Below are 26,379 nucleotides of genomic sequence, written 5' to 3'. Positions count from 1 at the left end.
AGAAACCTGAGTCATGAAACACTACATTGACGTTAACCAGATGTGACAAAGTGAAAAAGAAGGGGCGCAACGGCAGACGAAGGAGTGACTGACGTGCAGGATGGAGAATGATTTATTGTCGAGACTCACACTCTGAATAACTAACTGAGTCCGTCTCAAGCCTGATACAATAATGGTTCACTGCTTGAAACTCATTAAGACGGCGGGAGACTGCATTTGTCCCTCCATTAAAGCCCTAATCCTGCACCCTAAACCTAACATGTTACGACAGCCTGGAATATTTCCACCCAGTGCCTCTTTCTTTCCCCTCACGTCTCTTGCGGATGCGTCTGAGTCACCGCTTTAGTGTTTATCAGTGTGTCTATTTACCTCGGCGACACCAAAATAACTGTTTTTAATTTACGTACTGTATTTTTTAAGCCTTTTTAAAAGGTTAGCCACAACAGGACCGCGCACTGAAAGGGAGGACGATGCGTGAGGAGAGGCATTCGATGGGGGGGGGGGGGGGGGGGGACCGGGCAGGAAGCAGAGAGGACGAATGGAGACAGAGGAGGAACGACTGAGGCGGCAACGTGAGAGAGACCGAGTGAGAGGAGAAGCATTATGACACATCCCTATATGCTGCACTGACCGTCTCCCTGCACGCTCACTGCAGATTAACTTTGCGGCACCGTCTATACGTCTTTCTAACCGTCCGTATGTCTTTCATACCGTCCCCTCCTCCTCCTTCTCCTCCTCCTCCTCGGTATCATATACAGCGCTTGAGCTAAGGACATTTATAATCAACTTCCCACATTGTGTGCATGCCCAAGATTACAGCCCGCAACTGCGATCCATATGGTGCTCACTTTCAGCATATGTTTATTTAATCCCCATTTTGAGCTAGATTCACGCTTTGCTGATGCATGGATATTGCTTTTGTGGTTTGAGTGCCACATTATGCAACAAGGGGGTAATATAGCAGAATTTAAAACATACAGTCTAGCATAGAGAGCTCTAAAGTCTCCTGCCTTGTTGGCAAACGACCACAAGGATGATCTTTCCCTGCTCCATGGATGCTCACCGATCCATAGCACGGGGGGGCTGGGAATCGCACGCGCTGCACGGTTTGTATTATTTACGCTCCGTTCACGACTGTAGCTGCTAGTGGGGTTTGTTAAAAGCCCACGTCCCGTGAATAATCAATTTCCTCACTGCCATTGTTACTAATACGTGCCATTGAACTATACAGTGCGTACGCACTGTCAATGCAACCGACCTCAGGTTGAGCCCTGACAACGACACCCCAGCGCAACAAACCGCATGCACAACGGCAGCGATAGCAACGGGGGACAATGAGGGGCAAGGGCGTTGAGGACGGAGCGGCTGGCTCCAAAGCGCCGGTGTTGTGGTCAGCCTCACATTAAATCTACAGTGCATTTCAAAGCCCAACGTAAAGCCGGTGGTTTTGTTCGCAGTGTCCATACGATCTATCCGTCCGGTGGGCTGTTTCAGGTACCATCTTTCAGCGGGTAATTACATCATTACCAGGAGGAGGAGAGGACTGGAGCTTGTTTAAACATTGGGAGAGTGGGGGGTGATCATGTGTGACTGCTCACACAAACTCCACCCACCAAAACATTAAAAAAGGACTTCATTGACCCTCCAACTCACTTTACATTTTGACCCGGTGGTGACTGACAGGAGCTGTAAGTGTGTAACGTGCACAGAATCAAATCGCTGCGTAAACATTTCAAGGTTGTGATGCGGTGGTTTGCCGGGTAAAGACAATGAATATAAACGACCATAATCACTGATGGACACAGACGGACGTTCACATACGCACCTCCTCCCACTGATGGATGTATCTGATGAGTCGGGACAGTCTCAACAGACGCAGGAGACTGAGGATCTTGGTGAACCGGACGATTCGCAGGGCGCGCGCCGTTTTGTATACCTCCGAGTCGAAGCCTTTCTCCACTATTAAAAATATATAATCCACTGGAATGGAGGAAAGGAAGTCCACCACGAACCAGCTCTTCAGGTAATTCATCTTGATGACCTTGGGGTCGAGGATAATCTCTGAGCTCTCCTCGTTGACGATCCCCGTTCTGAAGTTCATGACGAGGTCGACCAGAAAGATGGTGTCCGAGGCCACGTTGAACACCAGCCAGGTGGTGGTGGTCTGCTCTGAGAAGAAGGTTATTCCCACAGGAATGATGATTAGATTCCCCATCATCATGATGAGCATTATCAAGTCCCAGTAGAACCTGCGAAGCGACACACATCCATCAGTAATGCAAGGCGGGCGGCACGTAGACAGCATGTAGACAGTTGACACCGTGTCTCCACTTTGCTTTATTCACGTTATAGAGCTGTCCAGTTTATGCATTAAGAATCCTCCATTAAGGCTCTAAGAATAAGAGTTAGTCTAAAAATACCTCATAAGAATATACAGACTCACTGTAGATATTCACCCTGTGGAATGTAACGAATATCCGTCAAACGTTTTTAACATTCAAATGAACACTGGTGAAAGCAATAATCAATGGGTAATACTTGGAGACTGAGACTACCTTGTATAATACGTTGACACGGGGCAAAGAGTTCACTATGATTCAAGGACACGGAGAAGTGTGCTGCTGACACTTGCTGCGCGTATTAGAACAAGACCCCCCCCCCCCCCCCCCCACCCTCGTCCTTCCCGGCCGTCTCAATGTCCCTGCCCTCCGTCTTGTGACGAGCCGAGCCCAGAGAGTGATTCATCGCCACGCCGGCTCTTTTCGCCCCGGCGTCCCGGGCCCTCGATAAAGGGCCGAGCGGACCGTGAATGAAAATAGATGCTTTCAGGAATCCTATCTCTCGTGCTAAAAACTCTCCGCTGACGCCATCCCCCCCCCCCCCCCCCCCCCCCCTCCCCCCCGCCTGCCTCTGCTCCGCCTGGACGCCTATCCGGTGCTGCCGTGGAAGATGGAAATGGACTGGCTGGCTGGTTGGCAGGCTGCCCGTTGGGCTGGAAACCCAGTAATGGATCCGTTTGAATGGATTGAGACGTGGCCTCGGTCTTATAAATATCCCGTAGATCACGTGTCTGATAGTTGTCTTTACTTCTAGTAAACAGGGGTCATCGGGGTGGTTCATTATATTCACCGTAGGGTGTTTTAACCCCAAGCGGGGGGCCTATGGAGTGGACTCTTCAAAGATGGAGAGCTTTGACTCAAACACCTTGAGTGGTACATGGATTTAATTGATGCCATGCACCAGTTTAGGTTTATTGGTCAAAACATGCACCAATTACAGAGGGTGTGAGATCTTTAAACCAATTCATAGCATTTCGAATGCACTCACACAGAGAGTAAGTTCAACTTTTCAACCTGTTGGTTCAGTAGACAAGAAGATGGGAATACAATGAGTATCGGTGAACACAGTGTGCGCCTGTTTGGAATGACTACATCTTTTTATTTATATTTAAATGTAATAAGAGGCTGCAGTGATGACTTTGGCTATGATTCATCTTCTCAAATGCTTAATAATACGCAATTAAAATTTAAGTCTAAGGGGAACATGGAAAAAAAGAACCAAGATGAATCCATGAAGCATGATTTAAATATCTCAATTTGTCTGTCTTTCAAAAAGAAATCAGAGAAAAATTAAATATTTAAAATTAGGTCTTTAAGGGTTTGATTGTTCAAAACTAGGCTTCCTCAATAAAAAGACTGCTAACAAAACAGAAGTTATTTTGAAATAATGTGGGATGTATTTTCCACTTATATATATATATATATACATATACATATACATATATATAATATAATATAATCAAAAACCCACTCACTGCCCACATCATTTCTGTTTCTCTCCTGACTTGTGTGGGTGGCATTTATGCTGTGAATGACCTTTAAGACACCCACTTATCTAATGAATAAAACATACTGTTTTTAATTCTTACAAGAATATTAAAACAAGAAAAACGGAAAACGGAAAGAAGTTATTCACAAAGTTGAAGACTCTATGAAAAAACGAGCAATCCAGATCTTCAAAGACGATGTCACTTGTCCCCCTTTTCATTTTTAAAGAGCCAGTTGCAAAGTGTGCGAAAGGCAGTCGGCTCCAACGAAGAACGCGTCCAGCTCTCGCTACATCATTGCATTAAGCTCGAGCGTCTGAGAAGGCACGCAGCCCCCCTGTTAAACCAGTAGCTGTGAGCATGTGCATCCAGCTGTGAATACAGCTTCTACTCTAGCGATGCACTAAAGTCACCAGCCAAACTCCTGCTTTAGAAGCTCCGCAAGCGCCCCTACTTTAAATCCACATTCACCTGAGGCTCCGGTAGTACACTCAACTCAACAAAGGCCTCTCCTTAGCATAACCTGAGGTATATGAGGTTGTGCACGAGGCATCTCAGAAGATCTATGAATAATGAATATTACTAACGTGCCATTAATCTTTAATCAGCGACTGTGTACAAAGAATATCTTGGATATTGAGTTTCGAACACTCCCACGCAAGAATTTACGCTCGCGTAATTGACGGTGCCATTTATGGACTCATTTATGGACTATGAGACTCTACTTACGCAAGAGTTTCATTTACAGACCAAACAGGGTTTGCTCTTTGGTCTCATAAAGCTCTGCAGTAACTTTGCAGTATGGAAACGTAAACTATAAACCAAAAAAAACACAAACCTAAAAAAGAGAGCCTCTTCAAATGGGATCACACAAATTGGGCCACTTACCATCCCCCTGTCTACGTGCCCTTGCTCAGACCACAGCTGTCTTCCAATTTTGTCTTTCATTTTGTTCCCAACTTCACACCTGTCACGATTCGTGAACGTAACTTGCACAGTGTGTGCGACTATCGTGGGGCACAAAACCCGACATACAAACACCTTGTAATGTACTGCAAAGCCCTCTGGTAGTTTCTGCTACATGAACCCCATTTTGCTATGGAGACACGCGTACACAGACTCTCAAGGTGCAAACAAAACCAGTCACACGCTGTTGCAGCTGGTCATAATTAAGAGTTTAACTTGAGCCCCAGAGTGGAGAAATGATTACCATTTAATATGCTTCAGTAAAAGGGGACCTGCCAAACAAAGTGTACCCTTGCAATCCCATCGTTCATGCACCGGCTTGATGGGTAGCTCAAAGCGCTGGGCATATATAACTTCATAGAACTATCAACGAGGCAATCTTACTGGCATAAAGGGGTTGTATTGTTAAAGTGGCTCGAGGACAAGGACTTCCTGTGAAAAAAATGCCCTTTGGAAAATGTCATGATGAAGGATCTTTAGGGTCCCTGCAGTCGCCTTAGTTTGGGAAATAAAAAAGGGCCAGTCTCCTTGAGCAGAGGTTAAATAGCAAACACCCTCGTGGATTTGCCCAATATGTGTCAGATTAACAACAGACTACGAAGTACATCCTGAATGGGTTTAATGAATAATCTCCCATTATGGAGCTTTTTAATCTCAAACTAAATCAAAAATACGGTCCAGGAAAACTAAGCATTTGTGAACAGGGTTAACCAAATCATTGAATCGTTCATGTCTAACCTTGTGGCCATCTTGTATGGGGGGGGGGGGATCGATCTCCTTACATAATTATTTACAGAGATTGCTAAGCTCATTGACTGTTGTGTTTTGCTACTAATCCTTGCCCACCGCCATCGTACATCTGTGTGAGCGCATGGGCATGTGCATACAACCCTGTCTTTGTGTGGGCGAGTGCAGGATATTCAAGTTAGCATCATTCTTGTGGGATTTTTTATAAGGTGAGTGCAGCGGTGCATGTTTGGGGCACTATAGTCAGTGCATTGTATGCCAAAAAAACAAAAAAGGAAAAGCTGTGGAATTGGAGCTTTTGTTGCAGCAGCTCTGTGAGTGAGCAGTAGCAGCAGCATGGAAGCTGCGGAGCGTATGCGCTGCCTACTCAGGCCTGCTCCGGGTTCAGCACCGCGGACAGCGCCGCGCTGGAGTGGCGGGACCAACGTGTCCTGGCGCGTCACACGCACAGCTTCAATGGAAAAACGAGGATGATTGTCACCGACAAGCTGTGCCAAGGCACACTGGTGGTGCGGAGACGTGGACCAGACGGCATGCTTATTGGATGAGTGGTGACCTGCAAACGCCACAGTGTAGAACCAGTCCCGGCTGCACCTGATCTAATTTGTTTACCATATACAAACGCGCCGTGTCACGGGTAGATTACGCAAATGTAGGCCGATTAGAAGCAGTGTGTCTAAACCCGTTTGCACTATTCATCCCGAGAAGTGATCCTATGGGGACGCGTCTACCAGCGGGCAGTTTTCACTTGCAGCCTCACTCTTCAGGACAGCAAGGTATACCTGCTTGTTCGGGTGAATAAACGACATGCCAATGAAAGAATAGGAATCGTGTCACTGTGACATTTAGTGACTAACCAGGGAGGAAGTGTTGCCCGGTCCGCTCATTAAGAACAAATTCCTTCACATTTCCTCCCTCACAAACATGCCACTCAAAGTGTTTGCATGACGGATTGATCCAAAACACGGCCATTTTTTCCTAAATCGTTTGGCTTCAGGATTTGACCGCATTCTGTGCTTTCTGTTTCTTTTTTTCCTGCACACAGGATCCGTCGCCTCGTACCGCCGCCGACAATGTTTACAACCTGGCTGGTGCAATGGCATTGTGTCCAGGTACTGCCCCCCCCCCCCCCCCCCATAGCACACGGGAACATGTCGCAATGACGAGGACCCGACACTGTGCGGTAATTGTGAAACAACCAGAAAAGGTGCGCTCCCGTGCGTGTGTCTGTCTCTGTGTGTGTGTGTGTGTGTGTGTGTGTGTGTCTGTGCGCGCGCGTGTGTGTGTGTTTTTTTAAATTGACATTCACCACGTTTTCCAAGGACATCTCCCCGATACACCTTTGCAGCCTAAATGCATCCCTCTCTATCATAATACAAAATGCCGCAATGAAACACACACACACACGCACGCGCACACACTGAATCGGGCACATTTGCTCAAAGACTCCTTCGGGCAGGCGGAGCCGGGTTGCTTAAACGCGGAGGTAGATTAGCGTAAAGGCGCTTCGGGGCGGTCTGTGCGTGCGCCGATGACAGAGCGTTATGTGTGAAGGTGTATAGCTTGCAGACCCCTCGGGTGACGGGAGGGGTGGGTAAAAAAAGGGAGGGGGGGGGGTTGGGGGTGGTGGTGAGGGATGAGCAGGTGTCTTTTTCCAGCCCTTACCTAAAATCGCTGTATGGATGAATGATCCAGTATCCGGCCGTTTGGACCCTCTCTTGCTCTTTCTCCACGGCTTTCTGACTGCCGAACATCCGCAAGGAGAACTTATTGACACCGGGCTGCATCATGGCCCCAAATTGTCTCTGCATGAAACCGTGTCGATTGCCCGCCTCGTCCAGATCGTCAAAACCGACCATGGCCTCTTCCCGCTCCCCCTTGAAGCCCACCGAGTTGCTGTGCTCCTTCGTGTTCTGGCTCCCCGTGTTGTTCTTCTGTATCGAGTCTTGCCTCTGAAAAACATTATTCCCATCCGCCTTGTCCTCCTTGTTGCTGGAGAAGGAATTCGATTTGTCTTCCATGGTGTCTTTAGTTGTCCCGGGTGTTTTTTTTCTTCTTCTTCTTCTTCTTCTTCTTTCGTGGCAAAAAAAAGCGTTCCGCGTCCGGCTCGGGCGGGCTGCGCGCAAAGACTCGAGAGGAACCGCCGTGCGCTCTCCTTGGGGTATTTTTTTGGGGAGGGGGGGGGGGGGGAGTTCTTTTTTTTTCCTGCTTCTTTTATTAATGCCCTTCAAACTGTTCAGCTCCTCTGCCTTCGGTGGGAGTGCTGCAAACTGAGACTGAGTCCCCGACAGCCCTGTGGATCAGGTTTCTTGGGTTACCGCCATCTACCGACGGCCCCGGCTGTGTGCCGCCCAAAGCTCTGTGCTTCTGTCTCACTTCGCACGGCACTGCGGTTTAACTGGCACATGCCCCTGCACCTTATTTACATAATGTGGCTCAGGATACCGCGTCCCTGCCCCGTCAACATGGATCCGGCATGGCGTGGCGTGGGGGGGACTGCACAAGTGGAGCAGAGCGTGAATGGCGTTAATAAAATACAAAAAAACATGTATACTTTTTTAATAATAGTCACGTGAGCGTCGTGGCTCGGCTGGCTGCAGGCTTGCGTCCCACTGAGGAGAGATAATAGAAGGCAACACGATGAAACAGATTGGGATCATAGTTTGAGCCTCTTCGTGAAACCAGTTGAGCATCTTGAGGAAGTCCCACCTTTCAAGGTGTTGTGGAATTTGATCCAACATTTGGAGTGAGAATGCACCGGAAATGTTGTACTGTCCGTATACTTTGGATAGAAGCAACCTAAGCTTTATTTATGCACGACAAGGAGATAATCCTCCAAATAAAACTTGGTGCTTTTCAATTAAACCAGCCTGCATAGTGGGACCAGTTAGGTAGCTCTTCTAAAGAATGCAACATCTTCAATTCATGTTTTTTTTTTTGCTGAGCTCGGTTTGTGTTGGGATCGGATTAGTTGGCATGTAAACAATTTCCCCTACACAAATTTATGGCTTATAGTAATACTAATAGCATGCATCCAACAGCTTTATGCAAGGGAAACCTTTATTTTAGCTTGGTTGAATCTCTTTACTAAAGCTGTGTGTTTTTTTTTATTTTTAATAAAACATGTCAGGAACAGGGACTTCAATCTTGCATTCACTGTTTCAAAGAGTGGAAATTGCATAAAATAAAATAAATTAAGCTGTAACATTCTGACCGGCTTCTGTTTGGAATTTTACGATCCACAGTTGAATTCATTTTGTATTTTTCTCACGTTAAGAGGATCCCAGTGGAATTTAATATCGCTTTTATTTTATAGTTCAGCATATCAAGAAAATGCAGAGCCTAATATTCTGCTTCCCGCATGATAAAATATGTTCCTGATTCCTTGTGATGGTCTCATTGGCCCTGCTGAAATTGCATTGTGTCTTTAAGATCACATCCAGTCATTTCCGCTTACAGTCAATACGTCATCTGGACATGAAACATTACATACTCATGCCACAAATAGCCTCAGCCAGAATGGCATTATTGTGTTTGAGTGCCCTGCGTGGCCCCTTTTTATACCATAATACGTATACTGGAATACATCATCTGTTGTGTCCAATGCTCCGAAGAAGTCTCATTCCATCTCGGAGGTAGAAGTTGCAAATCACCTTTGGTGTCACTGAAACATCTGAGAGACCAAGCTCAATAACTGACACAAATTCAAAGTAAAAACCTTCCGCCTCCTGGGCCAGACGTGACTACTAATTCACTTGTCCTCTTTGGACTCTTATCCCTTGACTGACTGCTTTAATTAAACCATGATTGGGGCTGGGAAGATGGTAGTGTTGTAATAGGATTGCAAGCTTTGGTCCGTCTCCAGCTGAGACTATCAGGGTATCATGGACCCTGGGGATGAGGCTGAGGCATTGGATCGGGACCAGCTGAGAACAAGGTCGACGTAATCAGAAAACTGACTGGTATACAAAAAAAAAAAAATGAGACCAGTACCAGGCTTTGTCGACAAGATGTATGATAAAAAAAATAAAAAAACTCATCAAAACAAGCAACCTAATTCCCATGGAAGCTCTTCCTCAGAGAGCAATTGTACCCATTAACAGACAAAAAGCCACTGCAGCTGGAGACCAATACGTCAATTAGTGCAGCTATTACGATGCAAACACACTTTGCGATACTTCATCGAAAGCCGTGTAAAGTTGTAACCCAGTAGTTGCAGAACAATCCCTTGCAAACAGGACAGCGATGAAGAGACTTAGTAAAGTGGGGCTAATGTGACGGTTGGCCTTACCATATCTCAATTAGATCCAGCCAGCTGACTTCTTGGTTAACCTTTACAGATTATGTAGCCAAAAGGCAACAGCTGCACTTAACCTTTAAGCTCACGTTGTGAATTAACGGTAAACTACTGCTGATTACCACTTGTATGAGTTTCTGTTCCTTATATATATATATATATATATATATAGTTGTTTCAAGAGTTTCAGTTAAATTGAAGTTAAAAAAAATGGATGAATTATTGACCGTAAAAGATCCTCCAAATGCAACGTGCCCCTAATTCCCCCTTTATTGAAATTCTGAGCAGGCTTATGTAGCGTTTAAAAAACAACAACTTAATTATACTGAAAAAAAGTCTGAATGAATGTTGACTCTATTATTCCACAGTGAAGAATGACTAAAACTGAATATCTGAACTCCTCAAAAGGCAAAAAAAGTATAAATATTTATTCATGACGATGAAGCAGCTCAAGGGAAAACATGTTTGAAAAAAAACTGGATGAATTAAATTGAACTAATTTGATAGTCTAATTTTGTTTCTGTTCAGGCAATTTCATTCTCTGGTGCTAAAGGTTAATTGATATTCTTTGCCGAGTGTCTTGTTCAGAATCTCTTGCTTTTTTTTTCCACATGGATTTCTTGACAGAAAATGTGTAAAATACTGTACAGTATTACCATGTAGTTTGGGGTTGAGACCCAATAGAAGTTGGTTCCTAATACCATAGTGGGCTGAAACCCAGCTTTTCACCTCATCCTTATAACCTTAGTGGACTAATAAGTGTTATTTCAAGTAAATCATCTTAGAGCTCAGTGACAATAACCTGAAATCTCTGTATGGAGATGTGACCGAGTAAGAAACACTGTTCCAGAAACATATTAATATACATTGATGTCCACTGACATCAAATACATTTCAAATTAAAGTATCCAGTAACATAAATAATGAATTTTACTCAACTCATATTTATATTCCTACTTGAAGCCTTTAAGGACCTATTTTATACATAAAATTAATTTAAACATTTTTTTAAAAGTTCAGAGAAACACATGTTGCGGGTCATTTGTCGTGACCCAGTCAGGCTCGTTGGCCCTGAGGACCCATAAGCCTAGATAGTGGATCAGGTGGTCAGGCCCCCTTGACAGCCTTTCACTGCCTAATGCCAGATTTGGGTCCACTATACGCGTAGTAATCCCAAAGGACTGGCGAGTGTTTTTAGTAATGGCTTTACTGACGTGACGGGTGGCGTCGTTCACAACGGTCATGGAGCCTCGCTGAAAGTAATATTTACCAATTGACCAATTATAATGGACATTAAAAAGATTAAGAATCTATTCTGTTGTCATTATTTTAAGACAGAACTTAGTTTTAACTTCAAACAACATAAACATCACCAAACCAAACTCCTAGAAAGTTTGCATCATTACTTTCAACGTGTCTTCGGCGTCATTGTGGCTGTTGATGCAGTGATTTCACCAAAGGTTTCTTCCTTTTCATGTGTTTCATCATCTCTGTTTGTATGTAGTATTGTAGCAATGATTACTGGTTAACTTAATTCCAATTGGTGTGACTCTAGGTGACACCCCCCCCCCCCCCCCAAGTGAAAAACGATGGCCACGTCACGCCTGGCCGACTACGAGAGGAATCTAAATGTTAATTATGGCTCAGAAAAGTTAAATCGCCTAAACGTTTGAAAGCCAGAGATTTCAGAGGCCGTTTGGGAAAATCCTGCAGTAATCCACAGTGATCTGAAGTCCTCCAGCCTCCAGCTTCCAGACCACAGCCGGTGTGTCCGTCTGTGTGGCGCCATGTCTGTCTGTTTGTCTGCCTTAGTTTGGATGAACGCGGAACGTTTTAGAAGGCAAGAGGATACGTCGCGTTTCCCGCTCAAGACTGGTGTGGGGGGGGGGGGGGGGGGTGAGGGGTGAGGGGTGAAGTGACGGTGTTCGCCACAGGGGCAAAGGCGTAAACCGGTGACGTCGCCTCCTCCCTCCCTCAGTCCGAGCCTCCCTGGCGACTACACCTCCTCACGCCCCTTTTTTTGTATGTGTATCCTAACGTTACCTCTTACGTCGTCATCTAACCTTCCCGAATCCAGACCCTTCACTCTGCTCTCTACATTTCTGCTTCACATACGGTGTGTCCTCGCCGTGGGAGATTCGCAGTTTTCAGTACATTTTATAAAGTCAAAAAGAGGCAATGGAGATGAGGCATTGAAAGAAATGTGTCAGAGGTCCACAAAATAAAATGAACGCTTGTTGTAATGCAATCGGAAGACGTCCCGCGAGTGCACGGTCACCAGATAAAGGCACTGCAGCGGATCAGCGGGGTGCGATAAGGCCGGAGGTGTTCGGCTCAGTGGTGGTCAAGGAGGAACCAAGGTCATTTCACACTGACACAGTCTCTTATTATGTGATATTTCCTGCCATGAATCCAGATTTAAAACAACAACAACAACAGCACCAATGGAAGCATTTTAAATGTTTTATCAGACCAGGGTTATTGGCACGCTCTATTATTACATTATTATAAAACAGCTCACTGTCGATCAACATTTCATACATGTACAAGTCAGGCTCCATGTAATAATGAAAAAATAAATATATTTGATTAACTTTCACAAATGCAGGCCCTGATGCCATTAAGCTAAGTTCAATTTAAAAGTTTCACAGTGTTTATTGCGGCAAATGTTCTTCACACAAGGCTTCTTCCTGGACCTTATACATGACAGACCTGTATGTGAAAGCCTGTCTTTGAAAGCCTCGAGCTGCATGCTAGCTGTAAAGCATCGGCCCAGAGAACACCCCCAAGCAGAAGTACAACGTGCTTTGCTTTTTTTTCTCCAAGATACAAGGTCTGTTGCTGCCGCGTTGGACTGGTTCGGGTTGCCGTGGAGCAATTCTTAATTAGCACTCTGAACCAATGCAGTATTTAGTTTGTTCTCTGATTGCCAGGGTGACAGAGTGCGACAGGAACCTGCTGCTCACACCCACATCGCCCGGATCCCTTAATGTTTGATGGGACATTAGGAATCAAGTCCCCTCTAGGTGAAACATTTTATTTCTTTATGAGGGATTTATCTGACTTTTTTTTTTTTTAGAACGTGATACGGACGATAAGAAGATGACCCTGAACTGAGGAGGTTAAAGAGGTGAAATTGGGACCACACGGCTTAGGTTTTGCTCCGCTACACGAGCAATATTGTTTCTCTTTCTTTTCAGCTTTTGTTAGAAAAAGAAAAAAAAAAACTCAAGAGAAAGCTTTTGAATTCAGGTATTTTGAGCTCAGCCTTTTAAATAATTAAGAAGCAACCAATGGCAAGCTGCCCGGGTTCGATCTCAAGCTAATGAATCTATCACTAATGACTCACTTAGCTCATCGGGCTCGACATCCGCAGAGGCAACATTAAACCAGCAACACTTCAGACTCTGTTAGCTTCAAGTGTTAGCCGGAGGTGTCCGGGCTGTTTGTTGCTCTCATCTCCAGAAACTCTTTATTTCCCCAGAGGAAGAACAGCTCCAACTTCAACAGGCTGGAGGTGAGATTGACTGACCTAATCTCGTTTTAAGTGCTTTTTAATCCCCGTTCTCTCTGGGTGGATTTGCTTTGTCCCATACTTGTGTCATTATGCTGCGGCCTAATGCTGGTTCTGTTTTTAGATGTTTGACATCTGTGATTTTATTATTGTTAGACTCCCTTATCTCTAGTGAAAAAAGCCACGTAACTAAGAGAGGAAAAAAAATGAATTTAAAACTAAGAGTGATCTCCTTCAGATTCAAATATTAAAAGTTATTTAGGGCCTGACATTTTAGATTTACACTTAGCCGATTTGTTCTTTCAGCCAAACGCTCATTCCGGCATGGTAACATTCTCATAATGACCATGCTAGCGTGTCCAACATTACCAACTTAGTTTAGCTTGTTTGCGTGCTAACAATAGACTGTCAACACCAAAAAAAATAGCTCTGCAGGTTTATTTTTGCAACAAACCAAAGTATGTATATTTCATGAGATATTTTGTGCATGGCTGAAAAAAGGCAAAACACCTTAGGCCGTTGTCTTTGTCACATCCCTGCGCTCTGAGAGCTATTAATATCACCAGCTGGTTATAAGCAGATTAATGAGCCGGCGAGATGGAGCTGGTGAGGCAGGCGGCAGGAGATGAGGTGTCCCGGGTCAGTTTAACCTATAGATTAGCACGGGGACACCAAGCAAGGAGAAACTCATTTAGAGAGAAGATACTGGCTTACCACTTTAAAAAGAGCTACATCGCTTCCAGCCTAAAGTTGGACATGTATCATCAATATCTCTTCCTGTGTTAGTGACCGAGATTCACATCTGCACAAAATGCGATGGACTCGAAGCACTGCAGCACGCAGTGAAGATCATTTTATTGCCACCCCCCTTTTATGAGAGGTCACAGTTTAAATATTAGTTTGTGTTGAGCCAGAACAATGTTCAGAAAGCTGTGGGCAGTAACTCTCAGGCTCACACAAGCTGGTTATACACCACCTGCCCAGCACAGAATGGCAGAGGGCCAAAATAAACAAGTGGCTGGTGAAGATAGTCGAACATCAAGCCAGACGAAACCAGAGCTCCAAATTGTCGGGGAATTCTTTAGTTAACATTCAGCAGACAAGCGAGGAAGAGGATTCCAATGCAACGCTCATTTTGTGCTGCTAAATCACTTGGAGCTCCATTATTTCAATAATTTAAGACCTTGTCTACCACATCATATCATTAACTATAATCTGCTGCTGCTCTGTTCGGGCATTTTGATCCAGTTGATGAGGATACTCTACAATCAAAATATTCTTCCATCTAAATGTGTCGACGTATGAAGAAGCCTTGGCTCCATATATAATAAACATAAGTTCTGGTCAACGTCCTAGAAGTCCTGGATGTAATAAAACAGCACATTAGGAAAGTCTGCGAGCTTTCCGTTTCAGCAACACTGTTTCATTAATAGTACATCAGTTTAATAATGACAGTGGATGCTCCTCTTCTCCATTAACCATTGCTTTCTCTCCGGAGCCTGCAATGAATCTGCTTTGGCAAAGACAGACTGAGGATGACTCAGTCAGTCCAGAACATCACACAGCATCACATGGAAGAGCAGAAGCAACCCTTTGGCTGTGCAGCTGTAACCCCATTGACAGAATATCCACCGAGAAACACAGAAAGGCTCCAGCTGAGTGGATGCACTGTCACTGGGCATCAAAGGGGGGGGGCGGTTGTGGGAAGCTGGCAGCGTGCCGCAGTTTACTGGTGTTATAACCACAAAGGACGCTTTCAAGAAAATGAGATTTCACAGCATAGGCACTGATGGATTGCTCTCAACTTTCCACCTTCAGGGACGTCGGGGGGGGGCAGAGGGTTCCTTCCTATTCCCCCCGTCCTTGTCCCATCCCGCCCCCCCCCCCCCCGCCGTGCAGGACGCGCGGAGCCCAGCAGAAGGTCAGTCCGAAGGCGCACGCTTCTCTCACAAGCATTCATCGACGTCCGCCTTTGCTTACTTTGTCTTCTCGTTCTGCCATCCCCCCCCCCCCCCCCCCCTCCCCCTTTGTAGCCGACAGAAACGGCTTACGCTACGAAAAGTCGGTCTACATGGTCTGACCTCCCCGGCGTGCTAATAATGAAGCCAGAGTAACACGTGGTGGACAGCTGTTCCAGATACCAGTGCAAACGCTGCCACTCCCCCCCCCCCCCCCCCCCCCTTCCCTCTGCCAACATCTGTACCGCTGGAGGTCAGCTGTGTACCATTCCCCTGCTTTCATCCCATTATGCAATTCTCGTTATGAATATGCTTCACGGGTAGAGATATGAAAGATAATTCTCACTCAGGGTCACTCAGTTGCTGTGAGTCTTTAATACGATGCAACAACGTATTACAGGGACCCCTTAAAGATGTGATATGTCTCGTATAAAGTAGATCATCGTCATAAGCCTATAACGAAAGGTCACATGGTGTGTCGCCTGTCATTTGGAAGCTCACACGTCACCACTTTATAGTATAGAGTTCAGCTTAAGGGCACCGTGTATACACAATGCAGGTTTCAAATGTAAGCTACTTACCAAATGTCATCTAAATATCAATGTGGTTGGGGGAATATGTTGTGAGGGTGAATTCACTCTTTTTTTTCCTAGTTAGCATTTCCTGTCTCCGCTGACACGCTGGACTCACAGTACCAGTCAAAAGTTTGGACACACCTTCTCAAGACGTATGCCTGCAGGAGGACCATCTGTATCCCCCCCCCCCCCCCTCCCCCCGATTTCAGGGGCAACGCCACTTCTCTTCGGTCACGGGGATTGTGTGTTTACAAGTGCAACCTGACGCGTTGTGTGTAACACTAGAACAGCACCCACAACACGCACAGCAGCACTGCGGGTTGATCACAGGCAAACCAGTGCAAAGAAAAGACAATTCACATTTTCTGATACATGGTTGTCTCTGTTTGTGCCAGTGAGGCGAAAATGCTTCAAATCTGTACATCGAACAATTTCCGTATAATCAGAAAGAAAAATCACCGGCACGGGGTGAGTTGGTTACATTTGCGGGTGTTGGATTGTACGCAAGGAACAGTTCACTGTGTGATTAATATTACAATTTACCAAGAAGCGGAGGATAAATCACAGGCACGTCTGAAAATATAAATCGAGGCTTTGATGTTAGCACAACGGTACACAAGGACTTCTATGTAGGTCAGGTTAATAAATTGTGTTTTTGTGGGTATCTAACGTGAAGTATAAGATCAAATCTTTAGTCATAAAGTAGAATTATTTGGCAGGACATTCTCTCAAAATAAGCAGGTAAGCCATATATCTGTTCTATAATTCAATTGCATCCATAAGTAGCAAGGTTTAAAGCCAAGTTCATGCAAGTTTCTAAGTGTTGATGTTGTCATCATCAGTTTCCGCTAGATCTTTGTAGATCCGTCGTCAAATGTATATTCATCCAACAAACAATGTGAACAAAAACAACTTTGGTCTAGCTTACGACACACAGCACCCAAGGGTAGACCTCTGGCAAGGCCCCCCCCCCCCCCCCTCCACCAGGTCTCTCCTCCACCCGTGGGTTGTGACCTTGTTGGTGCTGATGCAGAGCTGCCCCCACCATTCATTGTACCTGAGGTACTTTTTCTCCGGCCTCGTGTACCTCTCCTTCGTCCTCTATGCACACACACACACACACACACACACACACACACACACACACACACACAGAAACATGCGGCTACGTCGGTAATATTTGGTTGGTGCACGTTCCGATCTGCCTGAGACCTTTCAGCCTTTTCATGGAACCATTGGCCAACTGTACTTCCCCAACCATCAAATACGCAGACCATCGCTGCTTCTAACTCCAGGTTAAACGGTTACATTTAAATCCCCTTTTGAGGTTAGATTCAATTGCATTTGAGTTGACAGGTTTTTTGTTGTTGTTTTTTTTTTAACGCAGGTCCTCGTTTCTGACGAGTCTTCACAGCACAGAGCGGGCTGTGCCTCGCCTGCAGTGACGGAGGCATCCACGCGGCGCGCTGTGTGTCAGCCACGCGCGCCGTGCACGTGCTAGCGTGCGTGCACATGCGTAGGCTGCATTGCAGCACTGTGCCGTCTCCTCCCTGACAGAGCCTTTTGATGTTCACTTCATGGAGGGCGGCCCTTCATTAGCGATTAGACTGTTCCTTCTCCCTTTTGATTGTCAGTTTCCCCCCCCCCCCCCATTTGCTTCATTTATTTCACGAAGAAAGTGAAATTCAGGCATCAAGTAGTGTGCTCCACAGGAGACAGGTTGCGAAAAAGGTGTGTTTGACAGGGAAGCGAAGCGGTGGGGGATCGTTAGAGGAATATAAATGAGGAGAGAGAAATGCCACGGCTATTTGGGTCCGTCCGATTGGCCCCGCAAGACACAGTTTGACGGCGAAGGCGAAAGGCTGCTCGACAGTTGTTTGCCAACCTACGCGTCCGCTCTTGTTGCTGTTGGTGCCTTTTGAGCAGGTGTCACACCAGCGCTGCCACGGCCCTGACCTTTGGGGTATTTTAAGCTCGCAGCGCGGAGTGCAACCGGGTCCCTTGACCCGCATCCGGCCCTTTCACCCTGCGACATGTGCCTCTCCCGCCCCCCCCCCCCCACACCCACAACGTGTGATCGCCGGGCTGCACGACTTATGCATCCAAGGAAAATGCATGTTTACGCCAAGGTAGTGTTTATTTCTGCTGCCCAACTAAACTCATTTAGAACGTCCAAACTACTTAACTGTCGTACAAAATGTATTCTTCCCACTCCCGTGCTCGGAAATATTAGTACATCACTAATCTGGCGAAAAATAGCTAAGCCTAAACCAGCGTGTACATTTATATGTTTCCGTTTTTTCTTTTCTTTTTTTTTTTTTTTAATAATCATGGTCAAGCTCATCAGACAACAACATGGCCAGATGGCATCCACCAGATGTCCATCATTACCAAGAATACAAAATGATTCCTGATTTCAACATCATTAGCAAATATACACAAATGAGAGTGAGAAATTGAGTGGAGGGGTTTGGAAGAGGGTGGGGGGGGGGGGGGGGGAATCCCTATTACTGAATCAACAAATCAAACCGGAATACCCTTCGTGTTTTGATCCCATAAAGAGCGGGAGGAGGGAAAAGGGGGAGTGGGGGGGGGGGGTATTGATGTAATCACCCCTGCTTTAGACGGAGCTGCTCTCGAAAAAAAAAAAAAAGGTCCCCTTGCCCAGATGCTGTTGCGTAAAACGCTCATCGACGAAATGAAAGCTACGTGGTCTCGGCATCGGCTTCCAAACCTCTGGGAGCAGACAGGCGGCTTTGGCTGCATGCGGCTGAGCTGCTGCCCGCTGCCAGCGCCCCCCCCCCCCACCCCCGGGAGGTAAAGCGGCAGCCATTGATGACGGAACCGCCTGTAAGCCGGAGGGTGGGAAGGACGCGCCGCTGCGGCGACATTTGTAAGCCCCGGGGTTATCAAACAACTCCGGCGTCTTGGTCATCGCACGCATTTTGTCATATTTGACTTTTAATTTTAGTCATCCAACGTATGGACTTTTGCACCCGATGATGCCCATTCATAATAGTGTAGCGTGTCTGAAGTTCCAAAATGTATATGGTTCTGTTACTGTTAGTGTTGCGCGGACCAGGGTTGGGGTGCCGCCCCTTCCGGGGGTTTTGGGCGCGAATGTTGGGGGGTTGGGTGTGCTGGAAGACCTGTGTTTGGTTGGTGTGAAGAGAATAAACCCAATTCATTATAAACCTGGCTCCTTATTGGCACGGAACGCTACAATAGTCAAAGTTTGTTTTAATTCTTCCAAAGAGCATGAACATCTGTATTCAGTTCCACAGAAGGTTGTTGAAAATGTTATCCACGGGTCATCGCGGGGCATTGTCTGGAAATCCACTGGATTGTGTGGCGAAGCATGAAGCAGATTTAACGGGAACAAGTTAAATATCAGCACCGGAAATGTCAGATGATCATTCAAGTCACTGAAAGATAAATCTCACGAGAGCGTAAATGTAATTGCAACCCGATGGTTGCGGACATCAATGAAAGACCGACTCACACGTGAGTCTCTGGCGCCACATTAAACCTACAAAGCCTGACCCCCGGGGCCTTTATTAGATGGCTTTCTTGAATGAGCCCTATTTAAGAAAGCGAAGTAGATAAATTCAGATTTATTATGAAAACCATGTAGACGCTGAGTTTCTAGCTGGGCTTCACTGCAGAGATGAGAAGAAGAAGAAGAAGAAGAAGAAGAAGAAGAAGAAGAAGAAGCGAACCTGCACACAAGACTTAAAGCCTGACCCGTATCGCATCCCCCCCCCCACCCCCCCACCCCCCCCCGCATGAAACCGTACCGGAGTCTCGGGTGTCCACGAAGGGACGCGGGTCACAGGCCGCCTGCAACGAGAGACGCGCCGGTGACGCCCGGACACTCAAACGAGCGCCACATCAAATGACCGTGTTGCCCCAGCGGGCCGCTGACCCGCGCCCAAGGGCCCGTGTCTTCAGTAAGGCAACCCTCTTCCATTCATTGAAACGAGCTGCTCTGATATTTCTTTTTTCCATTTTCTTTTGGTGGGTTAGGGGTCGGGGGGGGGGGGGGGGGGGTATTGATGTAATCACCCCTGCTTTAGACGGAGCTGCTCTCGAAAAAAAAAAAAAAGGTCCCCTTGCCCAGATGCTGTTGCGTAAAACGCTCATCGACGAAATGAAAGCTACGTGGTCTCGGCATCGGCTTCCAAACCTCTGGGAGCAGACAGGCGGCTTTGGCTGCATGCGGCTGAGCTGCTGCCCGCTGCCAGCGCCCCCCCCCCCCCCACCCCCGGGAGGTAAAGCGGCAGCCATTGATGACGGAACCGCCTGTAAGCCGGAGGGTGGGAAGGACGCGCCGCTGCGGCGACATTTGTAAGCCCCGGGGTTATCAAACAACTCCGGCGTCTTGGTCATCGCACGCATTTTGTCATATTTGACTTTTAATTTTAGTCATCCAACGTATGGACTTTTGCACCCGATGATGCCCATTCATAATAGTGTAGCGTGTCTGAAGTTCCAAAATGTATATGGTTCTGTTACTGTTAGTGTTGCGCGGACCAGGGTTGGGGTGCCGCCCCTTCCGGGGGTTTTGGGCGCGAATGTTGGGGGGTTGGGTGTGCTGGAAGACCTGTGTTTGGTTGGTGTGAAGAGAATAAACCCAATTCATTATAAACCTGGCTCCTTATTGGCACGGAACGCTACAATAGTCAAAGTTTGTTTTAATTCTTCCAAAGAGCATGAACATCTGTATTCAGTTCCACAGAAGGTTGTTGAAAATGTTATCCACGGGTCATCGCGGGGCATTGTCTGGAAATCCACTGGATTGTGTGGCGAAGCATGAAGCAGATTTAACGGGAACAAGTTAAATATCAGCACCGGAAATGTCAGATGATCATTCAAGTCACTGAAAGATAAATCTCACGAGAGCGTAAATGTAATTGCAACCCGATGGTTGCGGACATCAATGAAAGACCGACTCACACGTGAGTCTCTGGCGCCACATTAAACCTACAAAGCCTGACCCCCGGGGCCTTTATTAGATGGCTTTCTTGAATGAGCCCTATTTAAGAAAGCGAAGTAGATAAATTCAGATTTATTATGAAAACCATGTAGACGCTGAGTTTCTAGCTGGGCTTCACTGCAGAGATGAGAAGAAGAAGAAGAAGAAGAAGAAGAAGAAGAAGAAGAAGAAGCGAACCTGCACACAAGACTTAAAGCCTGACCCGTATCGCATCCCCCCCCCCACCCCCCCACCCCCCCCCGCATGAAACCGTACCGGAGTCTCGGGTGTCCACGAAGGGACGCGGGTCACAGGCCGCCTGCAACGAGAGACGCGCCGGTGACGCCCGGACACTCAAACGAGCGCCACATCAAATGACCGTGTTGCCCCAGCGGGCCGCTGACCCGCGCCCAAGGGCCCGTGTCTTCAGTAAGGCAACCCTCTTCCATTCATTGAAACGAGCTGCTCTGATATTTCTTTTTTCCATTTTCTTTTGGTGGGTTAGGGGTCGGGGGGGGGGGGGGGGGGGTATTGATGTAATCACCCCTGCTTTAGACGGAGCTGCTCTCGAAAAAAAAAAAAAAGGTCCCCTTGCCCAGATGCTGTTGCGTAAAACGCTCATCGACGAAATGAAAGCTACGTGGTCTCGGCATCGGCTTCCAAACCTCTGGGAGCAGACAGGCGGCTTTGGCTGCATGCGGCTGAGCTGCTGCCCGCTGCCAGCGCCCCCCCCCCCCCCACCCCCGGGAGGTAAAGCGGCAGCCATTGATGACGGAACCGCCTGTAAGCCGGAGGGTGGGAAGGACGCGCCGCTGCGGCGACATTTGTAAGCCCCGGGGTTATCAAACAACTCCGGCGTCTTGGTCATCGCACGCATTTTGTCATATTTGACTTTTAATTTTAGTCATCCAACGTATGGACTTTTGCACCCGATGATGCCCATTCATAATAGTGTAGCGTGTCTGAAGTTCCAAAATGTATATGGTTCTGTTACTGTTAGTGTTGCGCGGACCAGGGTTGGGGTGCCGCCCCTTCCGGGGGTTTTGGGCGCGAATGTTGGGGGGTTGGGTGTGCTGGAAGACCTGTGTTTGGTTGGTGTGAAGAGAATAAACCCAATTCATTATAAACCTGGCTCCTTATTGGCACGGAACGCTACAATAGTCAAAGTTTGTTTTAATTCTTCCAAAGAGCATGAACATCTGTATTCAGTTCCACAGAAGGTTGTTGAAAATGTTATCCACGGGTCATCGCGGGGCATTGTCTGGAAATCCACTGGATTGTGTGGCGAAGCATGAAGCAGATTTAACGGGAACAAGTTAAATATCAGCACCGGAAATGTCAGATGATCATTCAAGTCACTGAAAGATAAATCTCACGAGAGCGTAAATGTAATTGCAACCCGATGGTTGCGGACATCAATGAAAGACCGACTCACACGTGAGTCTCTGGCGCCACATTAAACCTACAAAGCCTGACCCCCGGGGCCTTTATTAGATGGCTTTCTTGAATGAGCCCTATTTAAGAAAGCGAAGTAGATAAATTCAGATTTATTATGAAAACCATGTAGACGCTGAGTTTCTAGCTGGGCTTCACTGCAGAGATGAGAAGAAGAAGAAGAAGAAGAAGAAGAAGAAGAAGAAGAAGAAGCGAACCTGCACACAAGACTTAAAGCCTGACCCGTATCGCATCCCCCCCCCCCACCCCCCCACCCCCCCCCGCATGAAACCGTACCGGAGTCTCGGGTGTCCACGAAGGGACGCGGGTCACAGGCCGCCTGCAACGAGAGACGCGCCGGTGACGCCCGGACACTCAAACGAGCGCCACATCAAATGACCGTGTTGCCCCAGCGGGCCGCTGACCCGCGCCCAAGGGCCCGTGTCTTCAGTAAGGCAACCCTCTTCCATTCATTGAAACGAGCTGCTCTGATATTTCTTTTTTCCATTTTCTTTTGGTGGGTTAGGGGTCGGGGGGGGGGGGGGGGGGGTATTGATGTAATCACCCCTGCTTTAGACGGAGCTGCTCTCGAAAAAAAAAAAAAAGGTCCCCTTGCCCAGATGCTGTTGCGTAAAACGCTCATCGACGAAATGAAAGCTACGTGGTCTCGGCATCGGCTTCCAAACCTCTGGGAGCAGACAGGCGGCTTTGGCTGCATGCGGCTGAGCTGCTGCCCGCTGCCAGCGCCCCCCCCCCCCCCACCCCCGGGAGGTAAAGCGGCAGCCATTGATGACGGAACCGCCTGTAAGCCGGAGGGTGGGAAGGACGCGCCGCTGCGGCGACATTTGTAAGCCCCGGGGTTATCAAACAACTCCGGCGTCTTGGTCATCGCACGCATTTTGTCATATTTGACTTTTAATTTTAGTCATCCAACGTATGGACTTTTGCACCCGATGATGCCCATTCATAATAGTGTAGCGTGTCTGAAGTTCCAAAATGTATATGGTTCTGTTACTGTTAGTGTTGCGCGGACCAGGGTTGGGGTGCCGCCCCTTCCGGGGGTTTTGGGCGCGAATGTTGGGGGGTTGGGTGTGCTGGAAGACCTGTGTTTGGTTGGTGTGAAGAGAATAAACCCAATTCATTATAAACCTGGCTCCTTATTGGCACGGAACGCTACAATAGTCAAAGTTTGTTTTAATTCTTCCAAAGAGCATGAACATCTGTATTCAGTTCCACAGAAGGTTGTTGAAAATGTTATCCACGGGTCATCGCGGGGCATTGTCTGGAAATCCACTGGATTGTGTGGCGAAGCATGAAGCAGATTTAACGGGAACAAGTTAAATATCAGCACCGGAAATGTCAGATGATCATTCAAGTCACTGAAAGATAAATCTCACGAGAGCGTAAATGTAATTGCAACCCGATGGTTGCGGACATCAATGAAAGACCGACTCACACGTGAGTCTCTGGCGCCACATTAAACCTACAAAGCCTGACCCCCGGGGCCTTTATTAGATGGCTTTCTTGAATGAGCCCTATTTAAGAAAGCGAAGTAGATAAATTCAGATTTATTATGAAAACCATGTAGACGCTGAGTTTCTAGCTGGGCTTCACTGCAGAGATGAGAAGAAGAAGAAGAAGAAGAAGAAGAAGAAGAAGAAGAAGAAGCGAACCTGCACACAAGACTTAAAGCCTGACCCGTATCGCATCCCCCCCCCCACCCCCCCACCCCCCCCCGCATGAAACCGTACCGGAGTCTCGGGTGTCCACGAAGGGACGCGGGTCACAGGCCGCCTGCAACGAGAGACGCGCCGGTGACGCCCGGACACTCAAACGAGCGCCACATCAAATGACCGTGTTGCCCCAGCGGGCCGCTGACCCGCGCCCAAGGGCCCGTGTCTTCAGTAAGGCAACCCTCTTCCATTCATTGAAACGAGCTGCTCTGATATTTCTTTTTTCCATTTTCTTTTGGTGGGTTAGGGGTCGGGGGGGGGGGGGGGGGGGGTATTGATGTAATCACCCCTGCTTTAGACGGAGCTGCTCTCGAAAAAAAAAAAAAAGGTCCCCTTGCCCAGATGCTGTTGCGTAAAACGCTCATCGACGAAATGAAAGCTACGTGGTCTCGGCATCGGCTTCCAAACCTCTGGGAGCAGACAGGCGGCTTTGGCTGCATGCGGCTGAGCTGCTGCCCGCTGCCAGCGCCCCCCCCCCCCCCCACCCCCGGGAGGTAAAGCGGCAGCCATTGATGACGGAACCGCCTGTAAGCCGGAGGGTGGGAAGGACGCGCCGCTGCGGCGACATTTGTAAGCCCCGGGGTTATCAAACAACTCCGGCGTCTTGGTCATCGCACGCATTTTGTCATATTTGACTTTTAATTTTAGTCATCCAACGTATGGACTTTTGCACCCGATGATGCCCATTCATAATAGTGTAGCGTGTCTGAAGTTCCAAAATGTATATGGTTCTGTTACTGTTAGTGTTGCGCGGACCAGGGTTGGGGTGCCGCCCCTTCCGGGGGTTTTGGGCGCGAATGTTGGGGGGTTGGGTGTGCTGGAAGACCTGTGTTTGGTTGGTGTGAAGAGAATAAACCCAATTCATTATAAACCTGGCTCCTTATTGGCACGGAACGCTACAATAGTCAAAGTTTGTTTTAATTCTTCCAAAGAGCATGAACATCTGTATTCAGTTCCACAGAAGGTTGTTGAAAATGTTATCCACGGGTCATCGCGGGGCATTGTCTGGAAATCCACTGGATTGTGTGGCGAAGCATGAAGCAGATTTAACGGGAACAAGTTAAATATCAGCACCGGAAATGTCAGATGATCATTCAAGTCACTGAAAGATAAATCTCACGAGAGCGTAAATGTAATTGCAACCCGATGGTTGCGGACATCAATGAAAGACCGACTCACACGTGAGTCTCTGGCGCCACATTAAACCTACAAAGCCTGACCCCCGGGGCCTTTATTAGATGGCTTTCTTGAATGAGCCCTATTTAAGAAAGCGAAGTAGATAAATTCAGATTTATTATGAAAACCATGTAGACGCTGAGTTTCTAGCTGGGCTTCACTGCAGAGATGAGAAGAAGAAGAAGAAGAAGAAGAAGAAGAAGAAGAAGAAGAAGCGAACCTGCACACAAGACTTAAAGCCTGACCCGTATCGCATCCCCCCCCCCACCCCCCCACCCCCCCCCCGCATGAAACCGTACCGGAGTCTCGGGTGTCCACGAAGGGACGCGGGTCACAGGCCGCCTGCAACGAGAGACGCGCCGGTGACGCCCGGACACTCAAACGAGCGCCACATCAAATGACCGTGTTGCCCCAGCGGGCCGCTGACCCGCGCCCAAGGGCCCGTGTCTTCAGTAAGGCAACCCTCTTCCATTCATTGAAACGAGCTGCTCTGATATTTCTTTTTTCCATTTTCTTTTGGTGGGTTAGGGGTCGGGGGGGGGGGGGGGGGGGGTATTGATGTAATCACCCCTGCTTTAGACGGAGCTGCTCTCGAAAAAAAAAAAAAAGGTCCCCTTGCCCAGATGCTGTTGCGTAAAACGCTCATCGACGAAATGAAAGCTACGTGGTCTCGGCATCGGCTTCCAAACCTCTGGGAGCAGACAGGCGGCTTTGGCTGCATGCGGCTGAGCTGCTGCCCGCTGCCAGCGCCCCCCCCCCCCCCACCCCCGGGAGGTAAAGCGGCAGCCATTGATGACGGAACCGCCTGTAAGCCGGAGGGTGGGAAGGACGCGCCGCTGCGGCGACATTTGTAAGCCCCGGGGTTATCAAACAACTCCGGCGTCTTGGTCATCGCACGCATTTTGTCATATTTGACTTTTAATTTTAGTCATCCAACGTATGGACTTTTGCACCCGATGATGCCCATTCATAATAGTGTAGCGTGTCTGAAGTTCCAAAATGTATATGGTTCTGTTACTGTTAGTGTTGCGCGGACCAGGGTTGGGGTGCCGCCCCTTCCGGGGGTTTTGGGCGCGAATGTTGGGGGGTTGGGTGTGCTGGAAGACCTGTGTTTGGTTGGTGTGAAGAGAATAAACCCAATTCATTATAAACCTGGCTCCTTATTGGCACGGAACGCT

General features: G+C 47.6%; 1 protein-coding gene across 1 annotated transcript in view; it reads right to left on the bottom strand.

Annotated features, from left to right (window-relative positions):
• The window catches only part of LOC119226976 (potassium/sodium hyperpolarization-activated cyclic nucleotide-gated channel 1), a 63,930-nt gene extending 55,984 nt beyond the window's left edge, over positions 1-7,946 (bottom strand). The window contains exons 1-2 of the mRNA XM_037485405.2: positions 7,205-7,946; positions 1,826-2,249 (exon numbers count right to left, since the gene is read on the bottom strand). Coding sequence (XP_037341302.2) covers positions 1,826-2,249; positions 7,205-7,560 — 780 coding nt within the window. The 5' untranslated portion in view covers positions 7,561-7,946. The remainder of the gene's footprint in view (positions 1-1,825; positions 2,250-7,204) is intronic.
• Positions 7,947-26,379: the final 18,433 nt, after the last annotated feature.

The sequence above is a fragment of the Pungitius pungitius genome, chromosome 18 (genome assembly GCF_949316345.1).
Source record: "Pungitius pungitius chromosome 18, fPunPun2.1, whole genome shotgun sequence".
Lineage (NCBI taxonomy): Eukaryota > Metazoa > Chordata > Actinopteri > Perciformes > Gasterosteidae > Pungitius > Pungitius pungitius.
This window is presented reverse-complemented; position numbering and strand designations above follow the sequence as displayed.